The sequence below is a fragment of the Uloborus diversus genome, chromosome 9, assembly GCF_026930045.1.
Source record: "Uloborus diversus isolate 005 chromosome 9, Udiv.v.3.1, whole genome shotgun sequence".
Taxonomy (NCBI): domain Eukaryota; kingdom Metazoa; phylum Arthropoda; class Arachnida; order Araneae; family Uloboridae; genus Uloborus; species Uloborus diversus.
This window is the reverse complement of record NC_072739.1, coordinates 133823774-133851524: the sequence shown is the minus strand read 5'-3', so window position 1 is coordinate 133851524 and position 27751 is coordinate 133823774. Positions and strand designations below refer to the sequence as shown.

General features: G+C 33.0%; 1 protein-coding gene across 1 annotated transcript; it reads left to right on the top strand.

Moving 5' to 3' along the window:
- The first annotated feature begins 278 nt into the window (after positions 1–278).
- On the top strand, positions 279–26229 carry LOC129229620 (transmembrane protein 18-like). Its single transcript, XM_054863966.1, has 5 exons — positions 279–484; positions 7257–7374; positions 10429–10483; positions 14072–14165; positions 24579–26229. The coding sequence occupies exons 1-5, from the start codon at positions 389–391 to the stop codon at positions 24717–24719; spliced, it is 504 nt and encodes a 167-aa protein (XP_054719941.1). The 5' UTR covers positions 279–388; the 3' UTR covers positions 24720–26229.
- Positions 26230–27751: the final 1522 nt, after the last annotated feature.

The window sequence follows — 27751 nt, the reverse complement described above, 5'->3', positions numbered from 1 at the left end:
ATGCCAAATAATCTAAATTCAAATGAAGGGCAGCAAAATATCGACAAACTTAATGAATAAAGTCTTTGTTTGCAACAAAATTTGCGATGAGAAACTGGTTAGAGTGAGACACTTTGATGCTTAGAAAACACTTTTAAATGTATATTTTGTGAAAATTTATATTTTATGTTTACGGTTACAAGCAATTTGACTGTTTTTTAACGGTGTTATTCGCTCGCTGCACTTTACTTTTCATTTCTCTTGCGTGTGCGTTCGTTCGTTCAGAGGCGTAAGCAAATTCATGCAAAATAAATTCGCCTTGGGTTTTTTTTTTTGAATTTAATTGTTTTGATAATAATGACATGAAATTACGTACCTTGGACGTTTGATACCTCTTCAAAAATTCAGAATGGAGGCCGAATTTTCTGCTATTTTGACTGAAGGCAATAAATTGGTGCCTCATATGAGAAATGAAGTTCTTAATCTGATCTCCTTTTTGAAAGAGGTTTTGTTTTTTTGTTATTATATATTATGCTTATCTGTACTGTCGTGCTTTTGTACAAATGTGGTATGTTTCAGTGGAGTTCAAAATGAGAAATTCGTGATCAAATTTTCACAACTCGTTTCTTTGATTTGTGATTTAATATATTGTTCAATTCATGCAGTCGCTTTGTAAGCAAGTGCTTGCTTTTGTAAAAGCCTTCGCTAAAAATTAATAAATGTAGTTCTACAAATTTTCTCTTTCACCGTAAATTGCTATTACTAATCATGTTGACGGCTGTCTGTACATATACTACAAAAATAGCTTAGTAAAACGCGTTTAGTGTATTATTACTAAGTAGTACTGCAAGCATCTTCTTAATTTGGACTAAGAGCCTGTACTCACGCTTTATTTTGTTAATACTAATCTGCCTTCTGGAAAATGCCATCTCAAAATTTTCAAAATTTCTGACATCTAGAACTGTAAAACATTGTAATTTTCTGTTCTCCATGTTTGTTAACTGAGCGTGTCAATTAATTTTGACAGCAGACTATACTTAATAATTTTGAAACAAACATGGACAAATAGAATATGTTGAAAATTTCGACATCACCTCAGAGGGTGACTCGCCAAATGGGGAGTCCCTTGGGAAGATAATTTTGGCAGCAGGCGATATTTAAAAAAATATAATTGACTGTAGATTTTTTTTTTTCTTTTTGTGTAAAAAAGAAGTATATAAATTAGAGACGTACCGAGTAGCACTTTGGCCGAGTACCAATTATGTTTTAAGAAGTACCACCGACACACACGTGATAAATTTTTGAACTCATTGGAATAGAAGTATAGACCTCCATGTCCATATAATAGTTTCTGAAACATTTTTCAGCATGACAACCCTCCCCCCCCCCCCCCCCCCCACAAAAAAAAAAAAAAGTTTTCTGTATCCGCCACTCAAAGACATCCAACAACAAAAAAAAATCCGACTTTTGTTGGATGTCTTTAAATCAATAAGCTCACATTTTGTGCATTGAAAAAGGCATTCCTTGTAACACCAAAAACACATGTCTGCAGTGGTTCCTGCACATTTGGTGCTTCTAACGTTGTTTTATTTGCTTTTATTTTTTAAGTAAAGGTTTTTTTTTTCTTATGAATAATTTTTGTTTGTAGCAAAAATCCATTTAATAATATAAAAATTGGAACAAATCTGATATACCCCCCTCTTGGCGACTTTTTCCTGTTGGCGCCAAAAAAGCGTCGCCAAGAAAACTATGTATGACGTCATATGTCATACATCGTTCTTAGCGATGCTTTTTTAGCGCCAACAGGAAAAATTCAAATTATGTCATTAATTATTTAATGAAATTAATGCATTAATTTTTTTCCGTTGTTTCTCCGGGATACAAGCCCTCGGTCTCATAGTACTTTCGTAATGAGACCTCGGCTCGCCGGCCCTGCCTCGGTCTCATTACGGAAGTACTATGAGACCTCGCTGCCGCTCGGTCCGTTATCCCTCCGACTTTTAATATACATCACAGTCGGATATAAGTCACAGATCTCCTCCGTTCAGTATACAATAAAGTCACAGATTTTATGTGAAATTAACACCATTTTAATTCAATGTAATTTAATATTTCTTCATTAATATAATTTCGCCAATCGGCTAAAGTTTGTGATGAAAAAAAATATTGACTTTCAATATCAGCAGTTTTGGTCCCAATTAAAATCTCATATGTTATCAAAAAAATCTCCTCTATTTTCAACTTGCTAGAACTAAACCATGACCCACTCCTGATCGTTGCTTCTTTTCCACAAACAACACCCCCAATAACCTTTCTACAAAAAAAAATTAACCCATCTGAACATTTTTTAGTTTTTTTAATTTTCATAACAGAATTACATCTAGAACATAACATTTCATTCTTAAGTAAACTAATTTCCCTTAAAAATTCTAAAAAAACCTCTTTATTTTCAATTAGTTTAAATATAAAAAATCTATTTAGGACTCCGGTACGTCCAAACGTTGGACGACCTGACGAAAAAGAAAAAGAAGATTCATTCAAAAATTTCAATTGATACTTTTGGACAACATCACAAACCGAACTCATAATTAAAATAGAAAATTCAACTAAATTAACATTAAAAAACAACAAGAAAAAGAATACTCTAAAAGCGGAACATATGAGCACCTACCTCCTACCACACAGACACGTGCAAAAAGACAGACTTCGAGAAACTACTTTCCAGCGTTCAAGTTGCAAAACCAGGGTTGCCAAGTTATCGCCTTATTGGCGATTTTCGTATCGAGCGAAAAATTAAAATCTCGCCAAGAGGGGGGCATATCAGAGAGCCTAAAAATTTCATATTTTCTACACTTGCCTTTTTTTTTTCCATTTTTAATAAATAGGCTTTATTAACTTTGGAGACAAAAAAATAAAGATTCATTCCATTGAAGCATAGCAAGCTTCATTATTCTCAAAATTTAAATTTGACTTGTAAATGATTGCAGTATATCATATGCTTGAACTTTTTTATTAATTGTGAAATCTTTCTTAAACAATATTTAATTTTTTACAACTACTTGGTATTGGCCGAGTATCTGATCGAAATTTGGCCGAGTACCAAATACTCAGTACGACATTAATATGAATAGTTTAAACATTTCGTTATTTACAATATGCATTTTAAATACACATTAAAGAGAAAAAGTTGAATTTTCACATGAACATTTATGCAAGGTTGTATTACTTAATGCTGCATCACTGAAATATAAAAGTTGTATCGACGTAACTAGTAAGGCAAAAAAGGGTAATTGTCTCAGCTACCACTTTAGAGGCTTAGTATTTGTCACTTGCGGTCAAATATCCTTAGCAAAATATGCAAAAAAACACTTTTTCCCCCAAAGCTTTTTTAATATTTCATGTTTGTTCATGAATTGCCAAAAAACTTGAGAATATAACTTGAGATTTAGGTAAACTGAATTACTAATGACCACCAAGTGACAAATTCTTTTTGATTAAACGTGCAGGTACCACATCTGTGCTTAGCACAACTGTAGCATATTTAAGAAAAGTATTTTTCATTTATAGATTTGGCTTAGAAAGCAATAGAAATGTTTTCTTAGATATATTATAAAGTGTTTAAAATCATAAAAACATTTGTAGATGACAGTTCAATGCAAAATGTTCTTAGGTAATTTTTCAAAAATTGTATCAGGTTATTCATGTTGCAGACACGCATATTTTTCACTTTCATAAAATCCTGTCTTAAAAGGTGCAAGATAGGGGTTTTGTGCTCAGAATGACAAAACTTAATTTTTCAGCTCTTTATCATCTTTCTTCAAAAAATTTTGCTGCCAAAAAACAGCCCAACGTAAAAGTTCGAAACTTTTCTGTGTGATTGGGAAGTTTCAGTCTGATGCACCCCTCTCTACGGTAGAGATGAGGAGATGAGATGAGCTCGGACTCATGATATTCAATCATCAATCTCCAAACAAATTCAAAGCAAATAAACATTATCATGCTGTGAGAAAAAAATGAACCTTTAAATCAGTTTAATCAATGAAATTTTGAAAAAAAAAACAGAAAATAAACTTTTATTTATAATATGTTGTTTTTTTTTTTTTTTTTGGCAATTACTATTACGATATAACATACAATAATGCATTTGAAGTAGACATTTTGAGAAAATTAAAACACTTATCTTAATGAAGAATATTTAACATAACATTTTTCATTAACAGAGAGATTTAAAAAAATAAAAACATTTTCAACCAATCGCTGTTGCAATATATGTGCCCACATTTAGTTGTTGTAAAACAACGACTGAGAAATAACATTTCATTAAATCATGTCAAGCTGTAGAAGGCTCAGTTTTCTGATACAAGAAAGTTTCTCTCGGAATCGGGGGGGAGGGGGGATTTTGGACCGAGACAATACCACCCAGGCTCGGTTACAAGTTTTTGGGCTCGGACAGGCTCGGGCTCAAACTCATCTCTATTCTACGGTGGTACTTTTGTCTACAACCGGCTTTTTACATTCGTGTGTTACGATTGCTTTAAGATTTTCATAAAAAAATAAGTCTGGGATTAAAGAGCTACTAGATTTTTTTTAAAAATCAATTCTAAATTAGGGATGTCTCTTGGATGTAGATTACAAACTAAATATTTGAATTAGAGCTGCACCGAATACCATATTTTGCCGAGTGCTGAATATTCGGTGCAACTTTAATTTGAATCTTAATGTCTTGTGAAATGAATGTAACAGGCCACAGAATTCGTATAAAATTTGAAAACATGCTAATTAAATATATTAATATATATTAGGAAATTTTTCACAATCAATTTCAAAACAAAAATATTAGACAAAAATATTTAATGAAAACAAACAGAACATATCTGAAACACGAAAACAAATGTCAAAGTAAACGTCCAGTGTCTAGGGCCTTCGTTCTTAAAACAACAATCATCTTTCTCCACTCACATCTTACTTCCTCCTGTCTTGTTTTCAATGCACTCTGCTCACCGTGGTATTGCGGTACAGTTATCGTTAAGATTGGGGAGCTCATATCCACACACACACACACATATATATATATATGTAATATGAAAAATCCTTTGCTAGGCCTTTTCCATATTAAGTTCTGTTCACTTATATGTCAGCGCGTATGAGTCACAGACATTATTTATTACATACTTAAATGCTTCTCATACCATATATGGCTATGTTCTGGGCTCAGATGAGATTCCCCTTAAAGTACCTACCAGACACTTTTTTTCCCTAAGCCAGCCTCTGTCTGCGGTGCAAAGCCCAATAATATTTCGTTATTGCAATTTGCTCCTCCTATACAGATCACGTGAGATCACATGATCAAGGGATAATTATCTGTAATCTTTTAATGATATTCCCTATATAAAAATCGTGGCACAACTAAACAAGTTAGTTAAGAGAAGTTCCTGCTGTTATATTCCATGTAAAAATAAAGATGTGATTTGTGAATGTAGCTCTGTCCTCTTCCTACGTGGTAGATTATCACGCCACAACACTGCAACTTGCGAAAATCAAGATTCGTAATAAGAACCGAGCGGTGGTTCTTACATTAAAATTAGTTATGTCTATTGTTATATTTTGCCAATAGTAAACAGGCGTAAGTAAATTAAATGAAACTTCTAAAAAAGTTCCTTGGCCTAAATTACTGGAGCATGTGACTCAAGAATACAACTTGACTCCACACTCAGTAACAAAGTTTCCTCCTTCATATTTAATGTATGGTATTTACCTTTTGAAAATCCAGTAAAAGAAGACATATATCCTCCGGTCGAACAAGCAAGGAAATTGGCAGTTGAAAGAACTAAAGAATACCACGAAAGAAATAAGATATACTACGATGCAAGATTTGTGGACAAAACTTTTAATACAAATGACACTGTCATATATGAAGAATTCAAATACCCTAATTCTCGAAAACTGTCTCAACCATTCAGTGGACCATATAAAATTCTTCAAAAAATTTCAGATGTTAATTATGAAATTAACAAACCGAATGCGCATACCAAAGAAAAAACACAAACAGTTCATATATCTAAACTGAGGAAATATAATGTACCGAGCAACTTCAAGCTATCTCACGAGTGAAATAATATTATTGTTCATCGTTGAGCTAAAAGAAGAAAGGATGTTGAGTACATATGTTGAATTATGTAGAGAACTTACAAAAAGTATTGAGTGTTACATAATTTGACCTCAAACTACAATGTCATTTTAATTGTACTGTGTTTTTATTAGTAACTGTAGTGTTATTGTATAGGTAATGTGTATAATGTTATAACATTTCAGAAGATTGAAAAAAAAAAAAAAAAAGAGGTTGCAGATAATTTCCCGTCTTCATTTTTTTTTCTTCTTCAATCCTGTCGTATTCTTTGGGGGAGGGGGGATGTAATATGAAAAATCCTTTGCTAGGCCTTTTCCATATTAAGTTCTGTTCACTTATATGTCAGCGGGTATGAGTCACAGACATTATTTATTACACACTTAAATGCTTCTCATACCATATATGGCTATGTTCTGGGCTCAGATGAGATTCCCCTTAAAGTACCTACCAGACACTTTTTTACCTCCAGACTTAAGCCAGCCTCTGTCTGCGGTGCAAAGCCCAATAATATTTCGTTATTGCAATTTGCTCCTCCTATTCAGATCACGTGAGATCACATGATCAAGGGATAATTATCTGTAATCTTTTAATGATATTTCCTATATAAAAATCGTGGCACAACTAAACAAGTTAGTTAGTTAAGAGAAGTTCCTGCTGTTATATTCCATGTAAAAATAAAGATGTGATTTGTGAATGTAGCTTTATCCTCTTCCTACGTGGTGGATTATCACGGCACAACACTGCAACTTGCGAAAACCAAGATTCGTAATAAGAACCGAGCGGCGGTTCTTACATATATATATATATATATATATATATATACATATATTTATATGAAAATATAGAAAAATATATCATTACTTCCAAAAATTAACTTCTTACTGATTCTAGAAAGTCGAAAATTGTAAAAAAAAAAAAAAGTTGATGGGGGGGGAATTATAGTTTTAAAAATTAGTCATTAATCGGCCAATTGTTTGTTGCTGATTGAGCGGTACACTTAGCCTATTTGCTTATTGGTTCATCCATATATTTTTAATCATGTTTGTCCACTATCTTTTGATTTTTATCTCATTTTCAAATTTATTAATTGTTGTTCAATTTTCATATAAAATGACTGAAATTTAGTTTAAAAATTACATTATTTTTATAGATTGATTGGACAGAACCGTGGCTCATTGGCCTTCTAGTCTTTCACACTTTAGTCACTGTGGTAACTGTTGCAACTCGTCATCATGGAAATTTTCAAGGAGCATTTTTCTTCACATTGTGTAAGTATAAGTTTAAATCAGATCATTTAGCATTTATTGAAACTTACTATGATGCAAATCATTAATTAAACATATAAGACATGATTGTGAATTAAAGTGAGTGTAATAAGAAGTGATTGTGATCTGTATTTACATTTCAGTATTAGATTTTATTTAGCTAACTTTTTGCATGAGTTTTTTCCAATTAAACATTTTGCTTGTCTGCAAAAGTTTAAAAAGTTCAAAATAACATTTAAAATACACAAATAGCATAAAAATTGTCTAAAACTATTTGGATATTATAATGAATCATTTTTTCAATGCAAAGAAAGAAGCTTATGGATGGGAAAAACATCTATCAAGTGCAATAAATCAGAGTAATGAAGGTTAAACATTAAAAATAAAGGGTTAATGAAACCAATGAGAAAATTAGAAAACGATAAAAATACAAGCCAAGTGAAGAGTCAACGCTTCCAACAAAAAAAGTTTTTTAATTGAAAGCGTAAAGTGGTTTGCATATATATATATATATGTATTTTCCACCTTGTTTTTGTTGGGTTTTCAATCAGGGTTGGCAAGTTTCTGCCAAGGTGGTTAAAACCACTGGTAGAAACCGGTTAAAACCGGCATGGCAAAAACCCCTTTCTGCCACATTTGTGGCAAAAACTCAAAAAATGACATAAAAGAAATCTTTGATACCCAATAGGAATTTAGCACAGGAAAATAATGAAATGTTAGCCAAACCACAATTTAATTACAATATCCTTAAAAATCAAAAATTATGTTTTTTGCCCTCTGCTGCTGTCTGTAAGAAAAGGTGAATTGAAAATATAAATGATTTCTTAATTTAATATGAATAGAGGAGAAATAACAGAATACTCTCACAAAAGAACTAAATATCAATGCCATCAAGGATACAGCAAAGATTCATGAAACTTTCATCAATTGTATATATTTTTTAAATAAAATGATCTACTATGTAGTAACTGGGGTGGTTTTAAAATTTGACTGGAAAAATAAGTTTTGGGAAATAGGGTCAATTTGTTTTGTAAATCTGTGATATTAGGTATAAAATCGAGGCTACTATCGGGAAGTAAAATTCTGGCATTTTCTTCTTGAGCAAATGATAATTTTAATCCCAAGCATTTTAGATGACACGTATAAGCTAGCAAATAACAACCAGTAATTGCCTGTTTAAATCTGTATGTCACTTCTTTTTCTTAAGTGCCCTTAAGATTTTCGTCCTTTAGATTAATACAAATGTTACGAGCATCTGCAGTTAAACAGTTCTCTTTCTGTCAAACTAAATCAAGGGCAATGAGTTTTATTTTTTATAATGATGAAATAGAATTACATTTTTTAGTTTATTTAAACAAATATCATTTTGTAATTACTTGAATTAATAAAGATGCTTTTTAGTTTTTGCCGGTTTTTACCGGTTATAACCGGTTATAACCAGTTTCTGCCACCGGCAGGGCAGAAACCAGTTTCTGCCGGCAGAAAGCCAACCCTGGTTTTCATCCATAAGCTCATTTCTCTGCATTGTAAAAGAGGTTCGTTATTGTACCAAAACATGGGACTACAACTTTTATTGCTAGCTCTGCATTTTAAACATAGTTTTAGCATTTTAATTTTCATTTTAAAATGAAGTTTAGTTATTAAAAAGTACCTTCTTTTTTTTACTGAAAGAAAATTGGAAATTTGCAAGTTTTTCCCAGAACTTAACTCTCAAAAATATAAAAGAATTACTGCATAAGTCTGGCTTTTTTTTCCTTGCATTTTATGTGTCAATTTAAATCATTAAATCTTAGAAAGTCTCTTGAAAAACATAAATATCACAAAATCTGCCTGGGTACTTTTTTATATGGGAGTAAAGGAAGTGTTCTGAACACAAAGAAAATGTTCATTGAAATTTCGATGTAAATTTCCACTGAATGCATTCCTGAATAAACTTTTTTCTTTGGTATATCAGTATATGCCTATTAGAGTGTCCCCAAAAAAAGTTGATGTTTCAAGTCGCACACCCTCCTATATTTTTCCTTTTGTGTCAAAACAAGTGTAAAAAAAGTTTCATACAATTTGAACAATGGAAACTTGTGACAACTTGCATCTGAAAGTGTTAACCAGCACTGTGTACCAGGCTGAATCAATAAGACTTTTTTTAGCAGTTCAAAATTTTGTGTTAGTAAAAACGTTGCCCCTACATACCTGCCAACTCTTCCAGATTTCCCGGAAGTTTTACGGATTTTCATGTCCTTTTCCGTTTTTCCAGTTATGAGCAAAATCTTCCGGATTTTTCATGTTTTGTAGGAAAAAATTGTATCTCACTTGTTTTGGCACTAATGATACTTTTGTGGAACACAGCACCGCATTTTAGGCCAAGGAGAGGTTGCCGTAGGAGAATCGCACGAGAAGACGTGAGGCAAGATTATGACGTCACTGAGAGCGCATGACTTCATCAGGATTCAATCGAAGGGAGCGCCGCCGCGAGCAACTAGGGGCAAAATTTCGGCGCTGATTTTCATCTTCTCGTTCACGATGTTTTTGCTTCGTTCTTTTTTGAAGACGAGTACAAGTAAAAAGCGTTATTTCCAAACTTTTAAAGAAAGCAATACAAGTAATATTTACTAAATGAAAGTAAGTTCAATTGATATGAAATTCATAACTAATATATTGTTAAATGTAAAAGGAGTAGGTGTCCCGTCTGATTTTATTTTGTGTTGAAATCTTCTGGATAAAAATATCTTCCTGATTTTTTTTTCTCGGAGGTTGGCAGGTATGCCCCTATATCTGCACATGTACCATAAAAATATTTATCCAAATTAAAAAATATTTAGGGGTCCTGTGCAACAGGAGGCCTAAAATTTATTTTCTTCAAAAAATTGGTTTGTTCCAACCCAAATTAATAGAATTAATCCAAAATCTACAGCTAATTTGATTTTTTTTTTAAAGATTTTAAAATTTAATAAACACACACACACACACAAAATCATGATTTTTTTAATCACCAATTTTAAGTAATGCAATTTAGTTCATTGTGCACTAATTTTAAAATTGAATTTTTTGTTTTTTCAGTGATGCTTGTGTTTTGCTCCTCCACCATCAATGAACTAGCTGCTAGCAATTGGAAGTACGTATGTCATTCTGTTTAAATACATAAATATTTAGTTTTGATTTTTCCGACAGAAAATTTATATAATTTTCTATGTTTTCAGATTATATTTATATTATTAATACAGAAATAGGTTTTTCTACAGCTAAAAATAGTCCCAGTTGTAGAAAACATGAATATGTATATTTTTAGCTAAATTACAGACTGAATAAATGCACTAGCTGCATTGTATGGCTTTGCACGGTCTGCCTCGAAAATAAAAGTTGTATCAAGTGACGCATGTTCAACAATCAAGCTTCGATTGAAAAAAAAAAAAACAAATTTCCCATCAAAATAATCCTTATATATTATTTCTGTAGCCGGTTTTTGGTTTCTACGCGAGATTTTCCTCAATTCTTGATCGATTTCTTTGGTATACACCTTATTTTAAAGCTAATCCTACAGGCTACTGACGAAAAATAGACCCACGGTCTAAAAATTGTTTTTTCGAGCAAAAAAACCTCTTTTAAAGAACCAAAATGAGGTTTTCGGTTAAATTTATAACTTTAACTTGCACTGTGCCCGACAGAGCTGAATAGCTTGATCGGCAGAGCGTTTGACTGGTAACCAGAAGAATGCGTGTTCGGGCCCACGTCCGGACAATCTGCATCAAAAAATTAGAAGAATATCGGACATTACAAGAACACTTAATAAACTTGAATAACAAATTTGAGGGACTAGAATAAATGAGATGGGAAGGCTCCTTGCTGTTATGAAAACATGATTCAACATGAAGCTAAATTGATTCTCAATGGTAAGGTTTTTTTTTTGTTCTTTTAAAAAGCTTTGGCTTCGGTAAGAAAATTAAAGCATAATGTTAGCGAAAATATAAGTATCAATTTTAAGATTTCAGACTACAATGGAATTGTTTTTTGTTCAGAAAAATATTATAAATCGTATATTGAAATATTGATTCTTCCAATGAGTTTTTGACTCTTTGTACAATTAAAAAACTACTACATCAATTTGAAGGGTAATATATATATTTCTTCTTTTTGCAAAAAAAAAACAAAAAAAAACCTATCTCATTTTTACTACATTCGAAAAGTTACGCTTAAAAAAGCACTTAATTCAAATTATTTTGTATTTTAACCGCTCTGTTTAATGATGAACACGTGCTGCCATCTAAGCCATAACGTTTCAAGCAGCCTGCGATAACAAATTGTAAAAATTTTCAAAAATAAAAACACTTCTCTTCAATATCTTATCTTATATATTATCTCTGTGGATTATTTTTCTGCCAGTATGCGAGGTCTTTCTTCTCTCTTGAAGAAATCCCCCCCTCCCCATTTTAAAACTTATCAGGCTGGCTAATGACAAAAATAGACTTACGGTCTAAAAATCAAATTTTCGGAAACCCCCTTGCTGTTGCACAACCTTGATGCAATCTGTAGTTCTTATGCAGATTTTTTTAAAGCAAAGTTCTAATATAATTTTCCAATTTTTTGCGTTGCTTTCAAAAAGGAAAAAAAAATAAAATAAACTTGTGTGTGTGAGTGTGTGTTTTAATAAAGCTTAAAAGCACTGGACTGAGTTGTGCATTTAAATAGATAAGTTTTTTCTGTAGAGCGTTCGGCTGTAAACTATCTGAACTTCGGGCAAGCCCGGTCTGTCCGACATAATAGCAATTTTAGATTAGTATTACGCATTACATGTATTCATAACATACAGCAGATAACACACGTAATAAAATAAATGCAATGGGAAGGCTACCTGGTGTTTCGACTCCTTTATGCAGGCTACAGTTATCATTCAGATAAGATGACTGTTAATCGAAAGGTGTTCTTCCTTTAAAAAAAAAAACAGCTTTGACTCCGTCCAGACCACTAAGCATAATGTAAGCATGAAAAAAGTATTAGATTTACCTCAAGGGAATCCTTTTTGTGCAGAAAAACATTTTCATTGTATGCTGAAATGTATATGTTTCCAATATCAGTTTTCGACCTTTTGTACAAATGAAAAAATACTACGTCAAATTGAAATTACGAGTTTCATCCAGTGAACCTTTAATTATTTATTCGAATACGATATAAAACATTAAAATTATTATCAACTTCATTAGTACGAAATCATTTTCTACACCTCTGATTTCGGCTGAAAAAAAAAGAAACATTTTGTCTACGTTCGAAAAATTACACTTAAAAAATGGACTCAGTTCAACTGGTTTTAAATTCTCCAATATTCAAAAATAAAAACACTTATTTTCAATCTAATTTATTACTTCTCTATGATGTTTGTTTCAATCGCAACGTGAGATCTTCCTCATTCTGTAATCACACATGGGCAGGACTGTATTTGCCACAACCCGTTTTTTCACATGCACAATTACTGCTTTTTCACGAGTCACTCAGCCACACTTTTAATGATATTTATGTTTGCATTGAAAATACACATACCACCAAAAGGTGAGCGATGACAGAATTATCACAACGTTGTATTTAACGAAGTTTTGTTAGTGATGTCTTCATATTACATGCCTTCTCTTCTGCGCTTACTTTTTTCCGTTCTTCTTCATAATGTTCTTTCTTTGAAATTTTTAAAGAGCGAAATGTCTTATGAAACGATTCAAAGTTCAGTGCGGAGTTCCGCACGGGTCGACTAGTCATTCTTAAAGAAAGAAAAGGGCAAATCAAAAATTCTCGAATAAATTAAACGCAACCCTCCATAAATACAACTAAAATCCTTGATTATCTTCTGCTGGCAGTACAAAAAAAAAGAATGAAAATAAATCTCCTAATAATAATCAAAAAGGGAAATTTTTACTTCAAAACAAACACGAAGTTTTATTTAGTCACAATCGATAAAAAAAATGGCAAAGTTCTCAATGGTCACACTAATTTTTAAATGAGATCGCGCAAATGATAATTTTCCGATATGGAAACGCTGTTCCATTGGCTAAAAGTGCTTATAACTGTTCTTCTGGTGATTTTGCAGTTCTTTTTTTTTCTTTTTGAAATTTGAAGGAAGTCAATGTACTCCCGGGTATGTTTCGCGGGCTATTGAGTAGTGGTAAAATTAAACTGGTTGAATACCTATTTCCTGTAGAAAGAGATTTTTAGGCCCTAAAATTAAAATTTGAACCGCTCGGTACTTTTTGGCTTTTGAACACCTCCCCATCTCTCACACACACACAAGTTCCTTCTCGGGTATCCAAGTACCACCCTGCTACATTTTGTCGAGATCCTATGTAAACTGGATTTGTATAAGGAACATATAAACATACACACATTTATATTCTATGTTTTATTTATTTAGATTAAATTATCCCATGGTTTTAATAAATTATGTATTTTCACATTTAAATGTCGGTAAAACATAGTCATAGCAGAGAAATGTGCTTGGTAAAACCCTCCCCGAAGTAAAATTCAGGTTTTGGCCCTGCTTTATTTGTCATGCTTTATATATATTAAAGTTGATGCAAAATTCCCATTGTCTAATTTATTTGTTAATCAATTTGAATGTGTTATGAAAAATTTTCATCTTGATGTTATTTCTTTTGATGTAGTTTTCTTTTTGATACTATGTTGGGAACTTTTCAAAACTTTAAATGTCCTTGTATTTCCGCAGGTACTTCTCTCGTCAGCAGTATTTTGACAGTGGAGGAATGTTTATATCTATTGTGTTTTCGTCCCCTATTCTTTTGAATTGCCTTGTTATGGTGGTGAGTTTTCCACAAATTTTTGCTACAGTTAAAATATTCTCCATTACACAGTTGACCCTTTTTTGCATGGGGAAGATTCATGAGAATCCGAGTTCATATAATCAAAAAGCATCATAACTAGCTACTGTATACCATTACATTTAAACCTACAAGAACTCTATTTTCGCAACGGTTAGTCCTAAATGCATACTTCCAATTGCAAAAATATTCAAAATCAGATATGGAGTTAAGATATCGAAAGTTTGAAGCAAAAATAAAAATGAGTCAAAAAATACAAAATTTAACTTTTTATACAGGCCTTAGGTCCCCTAACTTATATTCAGAGAAATAATCTCCATTGAAAACTATTACTGATGCAAAAGACTTGACATTTGTGCGACCAAAACTCAAGGAGATATTCTAGTTCAAAGTTTCAAGGGACCATACAGAAGATGAGGTTGGAACTTATCGCCCTTTTTGACAAATGACAGGTCGTCGAAGTAAAAAAAAAAAAAGGTATTTATATTTTGCATTGCTATTCAAAATTTCATGCAAATGTTATGCCATGATACGCAAAAACACACTGCAAAACCTCGAACAATTTGAAAACCATCCTCTATGCACACATACTGCTATATTTTCCCCCAAAAGGTATTATTGAAGGCGAATGTGAAGTGTTGTAAGTCACAAAACGCTGTGTTTCATATCTCGGGGAATATTGGTCACACTAATTTGAAACTTTTTGTGCTGGAATTATTTTGCAATGGAGATTGTGTCCCTAAATATAAGTTAGGGGACCTAGGGCCCTTATAAAAAGTTAAGTATTGTAATTTTTGATTCATTTTTATTTTTACTTCAAACTTTCAATATTTTAATTCTGCATCTGATTTTGAACATTTTTGCAATTGAAAGTATGCATCTAGGACTAACGATTGCGAAAATAGAGGTTTTGCAGGTTAAAACAGAACACCCTATATATCACACTCCTGCAATGAAAGTGACGCAACTCAAAATTTTGGAGAAACTTAATAACCAATCGTCTGAATAAGTTTCCTGGTTGAGTACTTTTTAGGTAATGTAATAATTTCCAAACTCATCTTCCATGACGCGCAAAGCTTTGAGTTTTCTTGGTTTTCTTTTTTCCCTAATTGTGTTAAAATCAAACAAAAATGTTAACATCAGTCTTCGATCTTCCTATTTTTTCGCAATAGTACGCCTACTTATCCTTGTTGAAGAAAAAGCTTCAATCTGCCCTCTTTCTTGAACAGTTAACTTTTTACCTTACGATATCGTCACAAGTAAGACAAAAACTTTGAAGAAATTAATCGCAAAACTGCAAGTTGAAGGAATTCCACAATCTTGTTAACTGAGGTGACATTTATTACAGTATGAGTACTTGCAGTTTTTGTAAAAATACTAGTGGCCTTATAGTTTTTACTCAAACTGAAATGCTAACTTTGAATAAACCACTGCTTTTCTTGTTATTGCATGCTTTACAAATCCCGTCTGTTGCGTTATTTCTTACCAATGAACATTAATAATAAATAATACAACATTATTAAAATCCCTTTAACTTCCTTTTCCTTTTTTCAAAGAAAATTATACTGGCCTTAAAGTTTTTACTCAGACTATAGATGTACCCAATTTCTTGAAGATTCTTTAAATAATTAAGAGAAATCTTGTAATTTCATTTCCTCATACATAGAGCTTTCTATTGGGAAATATTCTTTGAAAATCTTTTACTACTAAAAAAGAATCTTAACATAAATGGACCTTGATGTAATTAAAAAATTGAAGAAGTAATTTACTGCAAGCATTAATACATGATTAATTGTAAATAACTAAGAATAAAATTTTGTAAATTAATTTTCTCATAATTATAACTTTCTACGATAAATAATTAAAATTTATATCTTATATTCTTAAGCATAGACAGTATTTTGCAGGATCTACAAATGAATCACAAATCTGCTGTACATTACACAATTTTAGAAATCAAAAGATCAAATACATATTTTGTTTAAAGATTTTTTTTAAAAATTACGTCACTGAATCATTATTTATATTTATGCATTACTAATATTACAGTAAATAAGAATTTTTTGGATCAGACATTTGGACAGTGTAGGACATTTTTGATCAGTTTAAGACAGTTTCGAACAGTTTTGGACGTCCAAAACCCAACCCTCTTTTGAACCTAATAAAAAAGTTTGAATCCATTCATCCAAAAATTCAAATCATGAGGTTAAGGCCTACTGACCATTTTTGAATTGACTTATTTAATTGTGAAAATAAGCACAAGTTTGCAGGAGAAGGTGAACTCACATTAGAAACATGGGCACACCCTTCAAAAGTAAAAAAATCTTCATATACATTGGTAAGGTTCACTGGTTGAATATAGTGGACTGTATTTTTAAAAAGGTAAATTGATAAAAGGTAGGTAGAACATTTTTTATTAAGTAACTAAAACATACTGTATAAACAAATCTCGGTGTACCTGCACCGAGAGTCTTCAGGTAACGACTGCCGAAGCAAAGTGTGCGAGCCTTTTAACAACTGCGATGGCGCCACATGCGCATTACCTCTAGAGTTGAGATGTAACATGCCGCCCGCGTTGAAAGGTTCAACTTTCAAAAACCAATCATACATAACATACATTTCAAAAACAATCAAAATTTATCACAGGATATGAACATAGTGACATAACAAGCTACTTCAAAATTATATATAAGAGGTAAACATGTAAAGAAGTTTAAAAAATTGTAAATGGCAAATTTCAATACCCAAAAATAACTTTTACTGAGTTGGTAAATACAAATTTTAGAAATAGATCGAGTGAAAATACCATTAGAAGTTCTAATTTTTACGACTCTTATTTTGTTATCTGAACCCTTTATAGTTTCCACAATACGACCAAGTGGCCACTGTAACGGGGGTAAGTTGGGTTCCTTCAAAAGTACCATAGTACCAACTTCAACATTATCCTTAGCAAATTGCCACTTGTTACGCTGCTGTAAGTGATTCAAATAATCAGTCTGCCATCGTTTCCAAATTACTTGCACATAATTTGTTAATTTTTGCCACTTAGACAATTTACTTTCTGGAATGTCCTTTAAATTTGGCTCTGGAAGTGCAAGTAGTGGGCGGCCAATTAAAAAATGACCAGGGGTCAAAACTTCATACTCGTTCACATCGGTTGATAAAGGAGTAAGTGGACGGGAATTCAGAATTGCTTCTATCTGAACCATTACAGTGGTAAATTCCTCGAAACTTAATTTATTATTACCTACGGTCCGTTTTAAATGATGCTTAAAGGATTTCACACCTGATTCCCATAGCCCTCCAAAGTGAGGAGAACGAGGGGGAATGTTTTTCCAAACAAGTTCTTCAGACAATAAATAGTTATTTAACGTTGAGGTAGGCGTGTCTGCTTGTGCCAGTAATTTCTTAATTTCAGAATTCGCGCCTTTAAAATTGGTTGCGTTATCACTGATAATGCTTGAGATTTTTCCCCGCCTAGAGATGAACCTCTTCAGGGAAGCAATAAATGCCTCCGAGGTTAAATCGGAAACAATCTCCAAGTGAATGGCTTTTGTAGAAAGACATATGAAAATAGAAACGTATACATTAACAATTTTTGCCTTTCGAAGGTTACTTACGCGAATTTGAAATGGTCCACAAAAATCGACACCACTATTGACAAAGGGGGCAACTGGGTTTACTCGTTCAGAAGGCAATTCTCCCATTAACTGCAATGGCGAACTTGGGTTATTTTTGAAACAAACATTACAGTTATGCACAACCTTTCTTGCAATGCTTTTGCCATTAATAGGCCAAAATTGCAGCCTCACAAAATGAAGCAATCCCTGGGCACCAATATGAAAGTATCTTTTATGAAAACTTTCAAATATTAAATAAGTTAATTTGCTATGTTGAGGAAGGATTAACTGATGCTTGGCATCAAACTCTATTTGAGCTTTAGTAAGGCGTCCTCCTACTCTTAAATTATCATTTGAATCCACAAAGGGATTTAGGGACGAAATTTTACTTGAGCTCGAAATACCTTTTCCATTCTTTAAGGCCGCAAGTTCAGACCCAAAATGCCTTACTTGCACCTTATTAACAAGAATGGCTCTAGCTCTTTGCAAGTCATCCAAAGAGAGGGAGGATTGACTTCTTTCTTCCTTTCTACACTTCCGAGAAAATACGAGAATAAATCTTAAAATTCTTAATAATTTAAAATAATCATTAGTTACATTTAACAAATATTCAAAAAATTCATCATTTTCTGAAATAAGAAATGTATTAATGTTAAAGTTCTTGAGTTCTAGTTCATAAGCAGGATCACCAGAAAAATCACAATTCTCAGTTGATGGCAGTTCACCTTGTAAAAACTCCGGACCATTCCACCAAAGTTCATTCGAAACGAGGTCCTTGACTGTGGTACCTCTCGAGATCAAATCAGCCGGGTTATTTTCCGAACTCGCCCACCGCCAACTGCAATTACCGGTTAAGTTCACAATCTCCGCCACCCGATTGGCGACGTAAGTCTTGAGATTTGTCACGGGAGTGTTGATCCACCATAACACAATACTAGAATCCGTCCAGCAAAAAGTTTTTGATATTGGCAGCTCCAGAATAAGAGAAATCTTATTCACCAATCGCGCCAGCAGCAGAGCTCCACAAAGTTCAAGTCTGGGAATGGTTAACATCTTTAAAGGGCATATTCTAGATTTGCTGCACAAAAGTCTGGTTGTGAAATTTCCAGATGTATCAACACAACGCAAGTAAATTACTGCTCCATATGCACGTTGAGATGCATCCGAAAATGCATGAATTTCAAACGCATCGGTGTTATCGGCAATCACTGGTCGTTTTACACTAATTTGATCAACTTGCCGTAGGTGAGCGAGAAACGAAGTCCATTCTTGCATCACATCCTTCGGCAACGACTCATCCCAGTTCAACTTCAGTGTCCATAGACTTTGCATTATAAGCTTCGCCTTGGTGAGAACTGGACCTACTAGCCCAAGGGGATCAAAGAGTTTAGAGATAGTAGATAAAACTTCTCGTTTGGTGAACATGTCCTTAATTTCATACGTGATGTCAAAAGTGAAATTATCGGTATCACGTCTCCATAACATTCCCAAAGTTTTCACAGGTTGAGAAAAGTCAAACGATAATTTAGCATTTTCTTCATCATCCATAATTCTTGTGGAGTTGGATATAATTTTATGTAATTCGAACCCTCCTCTCTTTAAAAGATTACGCAATGATAGTAATGACTGTTTTGCGGCATCTACAGACGCTGCACCTGTTAAGATGTCGTCAACGTATGTGTCATTACGCAAAATATCTGAAGTGATAGGAAAATCCGATTTTTCATCATCCGCTAAAGCCTGCAACACACGGGTCGCGAGAAAAGGGGCCGAGCAAATACCGTAGGATACAGTAGTAAGCCTGTATGTTTTTACAGGGGCCTGACAGCTATCCTTCCAGAGAATTCTTTGCAAATCTCTTTGCGACTCATGCACTAGTATCTGACGGTACATTTTACGAATATCCCCACACAAGGCAATTTTATGCTTACGAAATCTTAGCACAATCAAAAACAAATCTTGCTGAATAGTTCCCCCGAATAGAAGAATGGAATTCAAAGAATATCCTGATGAGGTTTTTTCGGAAGCATTAAAGACTACCCGCAGAGGTGTAGATTTATTTTCCGGTTTAAATATTGGGTGATGTGGGATATAATATACCCTACCCGGTTTTTCATCAGCTTCGACATCCTCCACTTCTTCCATATGACCCAACGATAAATATTCAGCCAAAAAATCACGGTACAAGTTTTCCATAGTATTGTTTTTATTCAATTTGGCCCAAATACTATTCAATCGTTTTTCTGCAGTAAGTTTTGAAAAACCTAATAACGATTCCGCGTTCTCTCTCATTGGATATTTTACGATATATCTACCTGTACTATCTCTAGAGTGAGTTCTAACAAAATGTTCCTCACAAAATTTTTCGTCTTCCGTTTTAGTCGGTTCAATATTATCTCCGGGAAAAGACTCCATTTTAAAGAAATTCTCCAAAGTAGTATCTAACTTAGAATTTTCCGTAAGATAACAGTTAATTAAATCTGTTTCCTGTAATGTGCTGTTAGTACACAGGTACCCGAAAACACTGTCCTGAAATATTAATTTCTTATCCTCAGAATACAGTTTTTCCGGTCGCAGAATTTCAAAAAACAAGCTACTATTTAACAACAATTTTATGTCCGTACTCTTATAGAAATTTGGACAAGCCAACACAATGTGACTAGGAATTTGACATTCGTTTATAGAAAAGGACTTAGACGGAATTTTTGCCGCGATTTGCGGAACAAGAAAACACTCAATCTGTTTTTCAAAAGTTCTATCTGCATTGCTAATGCAGCAAATGACCTTGTACTTTATTGGTACAGAATGGTCACCAATTCCACTTAAAGACAAATTCTTGACTAGCAATTTCTTAAGTCCCAAGAAATCTGCTAACTTTTCCGTCATGAGATTTATATCAGAGCATGAATCACTTAACGAAGTCACTTCCACGCGATTGTTGCCCTTTCCTAAAACAAACACATTTAATTTTGTCATTAAATTACCTATTTGTTGTGTGCGAGATACTAAAGTCGCACTTGTTTTGCTGTCAAATTTACTTTGCTGACCTACAGAAACAGTAGAACTTCCTTGCGAGGAGTCCGAAAAGTTACGTAAATTGCTACCTTCTGAGTCAGAAACAAATTTGATGTGAGAAACTTCACCTAAAGAATCATGCAACAAGGTATTATGTTTGCCTTTGCAAACAGAGCACACATATTTTGATTTACAGATCCCCACATGAGCATTAAGGCAATTTTTACAAAGTCCTTTTTGCTCTACAAATTTCAATTTTTCAGATGCACTCATGTCATGAAATCCAACGCACCAAAACAATGTGTGGTTGTTTTTACACAAAACACATACCCTCGGTTTATTATTTTTATTTTGAACTACAAACACCTTGCTTTTTTGGGACGAAGGGCCAAGGTTTTTAAGAGGTTGTTTAGTTTGAGCATTTTTACTCACGGTTTCTAATATTGACACCCTAGTTTCAAAAAAGTCTAGCAATTGATCGAAGCTTTCAACATCTTTACCTTTAAGAGACATTTGATACTGTTTAGAAGATTCTTTATCAACCTTTTGTAAAAATAAATGAGACAAAAGTATTTCTGATAGGTTATTTTGATCGAATTCTAGCACCTTTAAAGCACGTAGATTTTTTTTGAAATTATCTATTAAATTTCTCAATTCTTTTGGAGATTCATTGTTTATTTTTTCTAGGTTGAATAAATTTTGAATATGGGCATTAACAACCAGTCTTTTATTTTCAAAACGGGAAGTTAAGGCATTCATTAAAGAATCGTAAGTGTCTTCCGAGGTTTGCAAAGATTGAGCTTGACCTTTTAACGCAGATTTAAGGTAAAATAGCTTTTGCGTGTCATTTAATTGCTCGTTTTCATGGATTAAGGCTTCGAATTGCGTAGCGAAATTTTGAAATTCCTCATATTTGCCGGTAAAAATGGGTAAAGGAATTTCTGGCAGTTTATATTTAGTTTTAGCGATAGGTACATTTTGCGTAGCCGATACACTAGTACTAATCTGAGAATTAGCGTTTTTATGAATTTGAGAGAGGAGAGCTCGGATTCTTACCTCTGCATTCTCAATCGAAATTTCAATTTCTTCAAATGCCTGAAGGTTTTCCGTTATGTCAACGTTGTCCGGTAGCCCAAGTACCTCTGTTTGAAGGGTCTTCAAATCTCTTAGAATTTCTTTTAGGGCTTCTAATTTAACTGTCAGTTGAACTTCCGTTTCTTCTTCCAACTCAACGGTATTTAGGAAATTTTCAATTCTTGTAACTCTTCCTTTGAGAATTCCTCTTTGACGGCTTATCACAGTTGGAACTCTTTCTATGACAGTTACCATATTTTCGGTATTTCTATGCGGCTAGGCGGACCACTTTGGTAAGGTTCACTGGTTGAATATAGTGGACTGTATTTTTAAAAAGGTAAATTGATAAAAGGTAGGTAGAACATTTTTTATTAAGTAACTAAAACATACTGTATAAACAAATCTCGGTGTACCTGCACCGAGAGTCTTCAGGTAACGACTGCCGAAGCAAAGTGTGCGAGCCTTTTAACAACTGCGATGGCGCCACATGCGCATTACCTCTAGAGTTGAGATGTAACATACATAATAGCCAAAAGCCATCGAGTAATGCTCCTGACATCACCAACAGTTCAAAATATCGTCTGCTTTGAAATTATAAAATAAGATTCTCAAAGAGATAAAAAGAGTGAAGGTTATCTTCTTTACTAATAATAAAGCTGAAAGTCTTTCTGTCCGGATCTCTGTGACGCGCATAGCGCCTAGACCGTGCAGCCGATTTTCATTAAATTTGGCACCAAATTAGTTTGTAGCATGGGAGTGTGACCTTCGAAGCGATTTTTCGAAAATTCGATTTTGTTCTTTTTCTATTCCTATTTTAAGAACATTTTCCCGAGCAAAATTACCAATAAGATGGATGAGTAAATTACCAAGTTATCATAACATGGGTAAGCCAATTGGCGAGAAATTCATCATACATTATTTGTAAATATACAGGGGAACCAAAAGACATTTTAATTTTCTACTACGGGCAAAGCCATGCGGGTGCCACTAGATCTTAATAAAATATTGTCTGTTTCGTAATCGCAGTTATTTGATGAAAAGAGAGTCAACTGTATTTGAAAAAAGGTTTCTTAGAACTTTATTTCTTGGTGCAAATTTGAAAATGCATGTTTTGACTTGGAGTCACTCAAAAAGTATAGGTGTATAACTTCCAATTAGTGTGCAATATCCGTATATCGAATAACCAATACTTCATGGTATTTTGCACTTTACTAACACCAATATTTCCTGAAGTAAATTAGACAGCATTTTTGGTGTTAGCTGAAACTAATAAGAAGTTTATAATGTAGTTAAAGAGTTTTCAATTTAACTAATTAAATATCTATATGTTATTTTAAATGTGCATTTCTTTTTCTTTGAGACAGTATCAAAATCAATGTGTTGATGTAAAAATATGGCTCCAAAAGCACAACTTTTTTATGTTAAAATGTTTATGAAATATTTTAAATGATGTATTTTCTTTTCTTTTTCACTATTAGTTAATTAAATAAACATTTTTGTTTGATACAGAGAACAAAAAAAAGGAAGAATAAAGAAAATTATGCTGTTCTACTCCCCCCCCCCCCCCACGCCTGATTTATCGTTTTATCTAAATATAAAAACCGTAAATTTCCTGATTTTTTTTCTTTATGTAACAGCTTAAAAATACTTTGACCTTGATCAACATTCTAATTAATTGGATTGTATTCTTTATGCCAGTTCAGTGGTGCTTTGTACTTGTCCGAGTGTGAAACTATTCTTGAGTTGTGTTTTGAGTTTCTTTGTGCAAAGTCTCCTGAATTCATTCATTACAGTCCACTATTAAATAGAATTTTTGTGAATTCTGTGCTTCATTTCTTATTCATCAATTGTAAAACATCTTCATGAGTTAGTGAAGTATTTAAGTTAGGGGACAGTATTGACATTTTCCCATGCAACTTAAATTTAAAACTCATTAAATTTAAATTTTGAATTTTTTTATTGCTGATCATTGATTTGCGTACTAAAATGTCTTCTACAACTGTCTATTAACAATGAGATGAATTTTTCATGCTTGTCATTAGTAGTCATTATCCCCCCCCCCCATCTCTTACTATGGCTGATTTACACCCGCTTGGGGGGGGGTAACACATTTTTATTTAAAGCGAAGATAAAATTTAGAGATTTAGCCAAACAAGTACCCAAACCAATTCCTTTTCTTTTCGGTTGATAGATTAATTCTAAATTTGCATTTTAGAAATTAGAGTTTGCAATAATTCCGGGCAAATGTTTTGTAACCCCTTCCCCCTAACATTATCAAAGGAAATCTATCATTTTGGTACTTCAGTTCCGAAAAATTACTGGAGGAATCAGTGAACCCATTCCCGACACTACCTGTCTTGTCTACAATCACGTCTTTAAGACTTACATTTTGAGAAATGCTCAAGGAGAGGGGGGTTCTAAATTGCTGTTTTGAAACTTTAATTCCAAAAAGTTTTTAAGAGGAAGATTCAAACCCGATTTTTATCCGTAACGTCATATAAGAAATTCATTTTAGGACCTCAATTCAGAAAAATTGCCATTGCAAGGTCACTGTATCAGTCCTTGATCATTGCCAAAAGTTAATTTATTGAGAAAATCACCCATACAAAAGACACAGCTTCATCTTTAGAATATTTTTCATACTTTGTAGGAGGATGTGTTTAACTAATTTTTAAATATTTTTCAGGGTCACTGGCTATGGATGTCAGGCAGCCTGATGGTTAAAGTGAAGCAGGCACAGTTCAAAGAGAGAATGCGCGCAGAGAGTCGCCTGAAGAAACAAAGAAAAGAATCATCCTCTTCCCAAAGTCACAAAAAAGACGATTAGCACTTTCCTAAGATGGACGGCAAAAAGTTTTGTTGTGTACAAATATTATATGTCTTGTCATTATAAAGAGCTGTGATTGTAGCAATTGTTTTGTGTGTTTGTCCCTACTTGTGCATATACCCATGCCATTTTTGTGTAAATCTGGAATGAGTCGATTTTAATGAAGTGCATATATTTTTATAAGAATGATGTTTTGTATGAGTATTGCTGGCAAGAAAGGAACTTCTTATATCAATACTATGAATAAGTGTTCAACTGAGTTACTCAAAATTATCAATAGACTGATGTCCTTCATAAATCATCGCCTCAAAGCAACAGTAAGATATCTAATCCCAGAAATAACACTAAGATATCTTACTGTTGCTCTGAGGCGACGAAATTTTTAAAATAGTGGTAAAAATTTGACTATGGATCATTTCATGTATCTATTTAAATTATCTTTTTGTGATATACAGTAGATTCTTAATATCTTCATGTTGCTTTTCTCTACTTTCCAGTTATCTTAAAGTTCTACACCGACTTAAATGCAACTTACTGAGAACTCAAGACCAAGGAGAAACGTTAGAAATAAGAATTTAAATTTAGACAACATAGTGATGCCTGGTATAAATTTCTAGGGTTGGTTCTAAATATATATGTATCTGAATATTTTTTAAAAAGTTAAATAGAATTAGCATATTAAAAAATATGTTTAAGTATTTTTTAAAGACAAACTTGATTACATTATAAAATACTTTTAGAAATTCATCTTTTGGATGAACATAGGGACTGAAGCAGAATGAGTCTTGAAAGAAAAGCTTTGATGTGATCCAAAACTTTAGTTTGTCAACACCTAGTTTACAAATCTAGGCATCCAATCAAAACTTCTGGTTGTATAATGTGGCTTACGACCACCTATTTCGAACACTGCTGAGGAGATAGTCCTATGTTTGGACCCTCTCTTGAAACTCAAATTAAGTTATCATGTTCAAAAAATGCTTTTTCTCATCTGAGCAGTTGTATTTATGTACTATATAAATTAAAATCAAATTTTAATTGCTTCTGTTTTTGCATCCCAAAGCATCAGAGTTTGACATTTTTAACCGGGACAGTTCCCTGAGAAATTTCTTGCTTTCTAAAAATCCTGGCCAATAAGGACATTCTGTATTTCTGTTAAGTCTTGTAAATGTAATGTACTGAGAATCATGTGTAATCAAGAACATGTCTAAGCTATTTTTAGTTCATGATTTCGATGAATTAGATTACTATATTTACTAATGTTCAAAATAAAGTCATTCATTTCTCAAGACATGGCCAAATGCAACAGAATTTAAAATTATTTGCATTTGTAACAAAGAAATATGAAACAACTAATATGATCTATTTCAGATATGTTTAAACTTCTTATTTTAATTTTCTTAAACCGTACCTTATTTTACTTATTATTTTTTGTAGTTTTAATCATATATGTGTTTTATGTTAAACAACCAATGTTTAAAAGTCAATTTTTGTTATTAAGTATATTGTTTGATTCTTCAACTCGAAATGTTTTAAATTGATTTTTTTTTTTTTTTTTTTTTTGAAAACTGGATCGCATGCCAAAATATGACTTTTTTTTTAATGCAAGAAGACGAAGAATGAACATGTTTGGTATGTTTTGTACACAATGCTATTGTTGTAGGCAATGTTTTTAATTTGCCAATACCTTAGATTGTTTGCTACATTATGAAGTTCATTGTCAGTTAATAGTTCTTTTCTTTTTCCTCCTTTCTTTTGATTCTTCGGATATTTTCAACACTTTCACCGTAAAATATAAAGTAAAATATTCTAAGTTGTAGTGTTTTTTAGTACAGTATATTTTTTGAACAAAACTTCTCTTGCTAATATAAAGATTCTGATGTCTCACGTGAAAAAAATTCATAATAAGTTGTGAAATTAACTTAAACTTATAGGCGACAATGTCCCATATTGGTCCATGTAGGTTTAGGAGTAGTTGAACACTATTTAGATAAACTTAAATATTAACTTTTTTTAAAAAATATTTTCTGATTTTTTTTTTTTTTTTTGAATTGAAAACTAGTTACATTTTTAATGTATGAGCAGCATAGTCATTAATGTGTACTTTATACTCATTTAACAAGTTTCACCCTCAAACCATCAATTAGCTAAAAACAATCAGGCAGCCTGATTATCAGCAAAGAGTAATGAACTTGAAGATTGCAGGGGTATCCCCCCCCCAATATCGAGAAGACTCCCCCCCCCCAAAAAAAGCAAGAGCCCCCTGAAAAAGAAAAATACCCCTCAAAACACCCCTTCCCTAGGTGGGTACCCCTGAAGATTGAAAGATAGTTGATGTTATAAATGGTCTGTGTTTTCCAATATGTGGTGAGAAAAGACGCGAGGTGATTAACATTTTTTAATGAATTATTTTGTGATATGACCATATTTATAACGCTGTCAATAACTTTACTGCAGGAATTGTATGTTCTGTAAAATGAGGTTTTTTTGGACTATGGCTCAAAATTACAGTTGTGCCTTTTTTATTCTTAAGCTTGAATGTTGATGATATGACTAAAAAATCATTTTCTGTTAGAGAAAGGTGAAATCACATTCCTGTTTGCATGTAATTGTTACATATATATATATACGTAGTCATTTAAAAACTTTATCGTGTATACAAAACTTTGCTGGTGAATGTCAACTTTCGCTTAGTCAAGACATGGCAAAGGGCCAAATATTTTGGGTTAATGGCCAATGAATGGTGACATCGTCTTTCATAGTAACGTATACATAAGCTAGACATATCCCCCCCCCCTTCCCAACACACACACACACTTGGATCATTAACACACTGTTGGTTATGTTGTTGACGTGCTTGTTCAAGCAGGAATCTTCGGGGGGAAGTGAAGGGAGACCACGTGATTGTGTTCTTCCATAGAAGATGTTTCACCAGAGCTGCCCTAAATCTCATAGGGATTTGAATGGTCATCAATTTTAATTTTTTACCTTCTGCCTGAAATGTTTTGGCACATTTTTTTTCTGTCACCCACACT